We start from the raw sequence: 6465 nt of genomic DNA, 5'->3' as shown, positions 1-6465 counted from the left end.
AACGGGAAGAAGCTTTTTTTCCAGGTTCACTCTAGCTAATTTACATGTCCCTTCCAGTCGCTCTTTCAAGTCTATTACATACTTATACGTACTTTTTACAACTGGATCCTCAATCTCCATGGAACATAATTTTCTCATAATAACCATGGGACCCTAACTGTTCTTCCATAAAGAGGTTCAAATGGAACAAATCCCAAACTTTCTTGGGGAACTTCACCATATGCAAACAACATTGCATTGAGATACTTGTCCCAATCCTTGGACCTTTCTACACACATCTTGCTCAGCATCTGTTTTAATATCCCATTAAACTTTTCCACCAACCCATTACATATAGGATTATAAAGTGTGGTTGTGATTTGTTTAATCTATAACAACCGACTTACTTTTTTCATCATATCGGATGTGAACTGCGATCCCATATCTGATAACAACTCTTCTGGAACTCCTACTAAAAATATCAACCAATGCCTCCGCCACCCTCTCAATTTCAATTCGTGGTAAAGCAACAGCTTCAGGGTACCTTGTAGAATAATCAATCAAAGTGAGACTATATCTATTCCCTTTGTCTTTCACTGGTTTCTGTGGCTCTATCAAGTCCACTGCTACTCGCTAAAAGGAGTATCTATCAATGGCATGTTTCCCAAAGGAACTTTACCCACTTTACCTTTTGAAGTAGTTCTCTTTCTTCTCTAGCCAATGCCTGCTGATCCATAACAAATTATCTAAGATTTGGACCTTCAAGTCCTATTTCTTTTCCCAATGAAGTTAAGTCGGCAATACTTGCCATCTTCCTACTTTTCCTCGACCATAGCACTAATAACGCACCAAATAACACAACTATATATAAGAATCACAAGATATCCATTCAATCCAATATTTACATTTCAGAACGCTCAACTATTAACAAAAAAAAATGAAAACATCTCATCCAGTGTGACTTGCTTTGAAGCTCAAGAGGTTTCTATACCTAACTTTCAAACTGAAACGAGAAATTACACAATCAATATTCAGTTACTAAAGTAAAACATATATTTTGCTACAACTACTGCTAAGCAAATCACATTTCTGACACGATTGTCACAGAATGACACGACTAAGTTTGCTCAGCGACAACAAAACACATGTTTTAACATACAACTTTTAATAACAATAGAAAAACAATACAAAATACACAACAACGCATCTTTAATAGGATTACAAAGTTAATCCAATATTCAATGATATCTCGTTTGTTTATATAAAACACAACTGTTAATTAAATTCCCACTGGAACAGTCTTCTTTATGACTTTCCGTCCTCATTTGTTCCTCTCGAGTATTCACTAGACACCAAATCCCTGCATCCTAAACTACGTAGTATACCATACGTCCTTAAGTCGTTATCCGACATCCAGTCCCTTCTACTGAAGGTAGTCTGTCTCGGGTTTCCACATCACAATATCAATACATCAAGACATTACAACGTCACAACATCATAACGATGGCAATCATACTACCACACATAATAATCGCACATTCACACACACATACATATACATATATATCCTATCCATACACATTTGTGACACTGAAATACGAAAGCTGAACTTGGTGCATATATGTCACAATTAATTTCCCAGGAGATTATTTGTGTTTTATTTTATATAATTTGATTTAGCTAAAGAAACAAACATATTAAGACTGCCTGTCAAAAACACAGAACTGGGCCATGTTCTACGAAGCGATCTTAGCGCTAAGATCGCCTTAAGCGCATAAGATCACTTCGTAAAATGATGCCCTGGTGCAGAACAGAACAATATTATTTTCAGGCTACAACGCACGGCATACGAGGAACGGGACAAACATGTTCATTTGTTATAATAATGCAGGATTTAGTACAACCCAAAATATTAAGTAAAAAAACATAGGTATAATGCAAAATAGTATAAAGGATTTGAATAAAATAATAAACAAAAAATAAACAAAACACACAACAAAACACACGCGCGCGCACGCGCAAAAAAAAAGGAAAAGGAAAGAAAACACACTTAAAATTGACAGATAAAAGAGCAAAAAATAATACACACAAGGATTCAGAAGCTGGAAATTCTTTAACATAATTAATTGACGATAATTTTTGCAGCCCTTCAGATCAGATCGAATCTACTATGTGAAACGAGTTCTCGAGCACGGGCTGAGTCTAGTAGGACTCAAATCCGATCACAGGACTAGAGTACCCGTGCAAGGAAGAGCACTCTCATTTAATAAATTTTTTTTTTACGTCATACACACACAATTTATACAATACAGACACACACACACACACACACACACACACACAGAGAGAGAGAGAGAGAGAGAGAGAGAGAGAGAGAGAGAGAGAGAGAGAGAGAGAGAGAGAGAGAGAGAGAGAGACACACACACACGTCTTGTTCATCAACTTGCCCATCCACAATATGACGGGTAAGTTCAGATTGTATCACAGTGCTAAATGACTAAAACTGATATTCAACAATCATTTGTGGTGGTAAGAAAAAAACATTAAATGTTGCGTAAATAACTGGCTTTATATGATTGTTACGGCCCCGGCGTCTCATGTAAACTCATATGTACACTTTGGTGTGTATTCTTACAATGGCTTTATAATTATTCTAAATAGTATGTTTGTTTTGCTGGTTCTTTTCGGTTTGTGCATTTTCGTTTTGTTTTTAATTTAGTTTTAATTTTGTAATTTTAATTATTATTAAAAAAATAATAATAATTACATCCGATCCACTCTCTTATACGATGGTCAGTTCGGTTCAAACCGTGCATATGACTATTGTTTAACTGTAATGATACATTCCGATTCTTTCAGTTTTAGAACCATTTCTGCAACCACGAAGTGCTCATTTGGCCAGCCACTCTAGCTGATATTGCTTGTAGAAATGGATCGGCATTTTGCATGACATTTATAGACGGCACAGTATGCTGTCTCGGATCTTGTTTGAATGTTATAAGGTATTCTGGATAAGCTTGTGTATCATTGAAAATGACAAACATGTTAGGGTTTTGTTTTCTGTCAACGACTGAGTCAAATCTAACATGGGACGCCGAGCCAGGCTTCTGTGGGGGAACCCTGATACCAGAACTGCCTTCTGTGTAATCGCCAGTCAGCACCAACGCCTGGTAGACATACTTGTATCCCTCGCTGTCGTGCGGCGAATATGTGTCATCTGCAGAGTAGGATGAATTAGTAGCAAAGTACGCCCCATTGCCATATACAGTTGCTACAAGATAGAAATAGATAATCTTTGTACAAAGACATAATGTGGGCTTGAATGGAAGTAACATGGATAACTCTCTGACATTATGGATAAGTTTTTTTCTTCCTGTTAATGTTGATGTGATCTCTTATTTCTTTCTGCCTGTGTATGTCTGACATTAATATATTGGTTAATATTATGATGATCAATGGGCCCGTTGAAATTACTGATCCTGGGCTTTTTTGAACGATTTTATATATCTAAATACCTAACAGACGTAATCTAATTTATATAAGTTATTTTTAAAAGTACAGATACAATCCCTCATAGATATTCTCTTTCTCTAAACCACTCACCATTCTTGCCACAATAGCTTCTGTTAAATCCACATGTGTTTATGCTATTGGTAGAGTCAGACGATGTCCCATGCCAAAGTTTTCGCTCGTTTTGCAGTGTTGGGTTTTTCTCGTCGAAACGACGTTTCATTATACAATATTGATCAAACAGGGTCTTGTTCTGAACGCGTTCAATCTGAAAAAATGACCAATTTAAATAATCCACGAAACTTTATTTTTTCGTCTTAAAACCGTTTTTTAATAGTACAAATTAAAGTACACAACCTCATCACATAGCATTGCAGTTGCTGATTTGATTGACAACACACACACACACACACACACACACACACACACACACACACACACACACACACACACACACACATACACATACATATACATATATATATATATATATATATATATATATATATATATACCATCTAATAACTTATATATATATATATATATATATATATATATATATATATATATATATATATATATATATATATATATATATATATATACAAAGGGATTGGGCACACGTTGTCCACCATATGAGACCCTCTCGTAATTACAAACTTTAAATTGTATAATAATGGCGACTGCAAATTTCAATCAATAAATCAATAAATCAATAAAAGTAAACATCTGTGAAAAAAAGATTGAATAAACTGACAGGAAAGAAAAGGAAAGAAATAGAAGTAATTGGTGGTTTTTCAATATTCATTATTAACTTTTTGTCTTCTCACAGAACTCAGCTGGTAAGTAATAACAATAATAAAAGTAAAAACTAATAAAAGAAAGAAATGTTTTATTTAACGACGCACTCAACACATTATTTTACGGTTATATGGCGTCAGACATATGGTTACGGACCACACAGATTTTGAGAGGAAACCCGCTGTCGCCACTACATGGGCTACTCTTCCGGTTAGCAGCAAGGGATGTATTATTTGCGCTTCCCACAGGCAGGATGACACAAACCATGGCCTTTGTTGAACCAGTTATGGATCACTGGTCGGTGCAAGTGGTTTACACCTACCTATTGAGCCTTGCGGAGCACTCACTCAGGGTTTGGAGTCGGTATCTGGATTAAAAATCCCATGCCTCGACTGGGATCCGAAGCCAGTACCTACCAGCCTGTAGACCGATGGCCTACCACTACGCCACCGAGGCCGGTTAAAAACTAATTAATGATTCCGCATAAATGGAATGAGGATACTTTGCATTCATCCAGTATTACTGTTTTTTTAAATGCTTTCACAATTTCGTACTTACGCTTCCGACTATTTCAGATATCGATTGTTGAATGTTTTAATGACATTTTTAGGACATTTGTTTTAGAAAAAGGAAGAAATATATCGGTTTTGTTCCTCAGACTATAGTGGACACGTTGTTCAAACCTAGGTGGTAGGCCTACACTGCTGACTAATAATGTGTTGGTCTTTCAGGCGTTCAGAGGTTCGCATAATACAATATTTATTCCTAATATATGATATGGACGATACCGAAAAATACAGTGGTAATAACCTCTATTTATCATATAGTAGCTAGCTTATTCAGTATGATCAAAGTGTGTAATAGTTTTCATATCACATACTTTCAGAATTTGATAACTTTGCAAATTAGATGTAAATTAATCGAGGTTTATTTTTATGTAAGGATATTCAAAAGTTTGACGTCATTTTCATTCAAAAACATTGCGTTACATATTCTTACGTCATTTGAATATCTAGTAATGGCGGACTGGAATTAAAGTTGCGTGTGCGTGTACAACCCCCCCCCCCCCCCCCCCCCACCCCCCTAAAAAACAACAAAAAACAACAAAAACAACAAAATAACAACAAACAAAAACAAAAACAACAAAAAAACACACACAAAAAGCAAAAACAAAAACAAAAACAAAAAAGCAAAAACAAAAAAAACAAAATACACAAAAAAACCCAGGTTGTATTAATGTTGAGATTATATATGATAAAGGGATTATCACCCTCGTATATTTCGGTGTCGTCAGAGAATGTAGCCAAACCTGTTTCTAAATGTAATGCGTTTCTACCTGCAAACAATGATAGACCAGCTATTATCCTTGCGGCTTCAAGTGGAACCTTTCCTAAATTTTCAGAATCTATTACTGGACACCCATCCCAAATTTCAGATGCATATTTAAGTACTCCATGCATAAACGTGTATATTTGCATCATCATTTGTTGATCCAAAGAGTATATGTATTTCCTTAGAACAGAGATCATAGTTGAAGCTGATTTACATATATTTTGAATGTGGTTTGTCCATTTTCCATCATTTGTGAAAGTACATATGTGTTTTTGCTATATTAATAGACGTAATACCAAAATACCAATTTTGGTTTTCGAAAATAATACTATGTGATATTATTCAGGGTTGAAAGTGACTGTCCGTTGCTTTGACCATATGTGCCGTTTCTCTTTTTTAGTATAAGTCAATGATATTGCTGATGAACTTAACTGTGTAACCATATTATTTGCAGATAATATAATAGTATATAATTTCGTATCCATTTAAGTAGATGTCCTGTAATACCGTAATGTTCTAGTTTATAAATCAGGCATGTGTGTCATACCCTATCGAATGCCTTGGACATGTCACAGAAAACAGAAAACAGCACACAAATGCTCCTTATTGCCCCATAACTTACCCATGATATCCATTTCAGAAACCCATATGATAATTTAGTCTATTAACCCGGTTAATAATGGTATGCAAATTCGCAAGGTATATGCAAATTTGCAAGGTCTGTAGGTAATCAGACCTGTACTACTTCGTAATTTCTTTATGAAAAACATGGATTATGTAATCGGAGAAACTGACATTATTGACAAAAAAGATTATGGAACGATTCAAGTTGTGCTGGACAAT

At 35.3% G+C, this 6465-nt stretch overlaps 1 protein-coding gene across 1 annotated transcript in view; it reads right to left on the bottom strand.

The window, feature by feature from the left end:
- Nucleotides 1-1128: 1128 nt before the first annotated feature.
- Nucleotides 1129-6465, bottom strand: part of LOC121373565 (protein mono-ADP-ribosyltransferase PARP14-like) — a 19049-nt gene continuing 13712 nt past the window's right edge. The window contains exons 12-13 of the mRNA XM_041500246.1: nt 3583-3757; nt 1129-3250 (exon numbers count right to left, since the gene is read on the bottom strand). Coding sequence (XP_041356180.1) covers nt 2841-3250; nt 3583-3757 — 585 coding nt within the window. The 3' untranslated portion in view covers nt 1129-2840. The remainder of the gene's footprint in view (nt 3251-3582; nt 3758-6465) is intronic.

Source organism: Gigantopelta aegis, chromosome 5 (assembly GCF_016097555.1).
Source record: "Gigantopelta aegis isolate Gae_Host chromosome 5, Gae_host_genome, whole genome shotgun sequence".
NCBI classification, from domain to species: Eukaryota; Metazoa; Mollusca; class Gastropoda; order Neomphalida; family Peltospiridae; genus Gigantopelta; species Gigantopelta aegis.
Note: the sequence above shows the minus strand (reverse complement) of the source record. Positions and strands in the feature narration are given on the sequence as shown.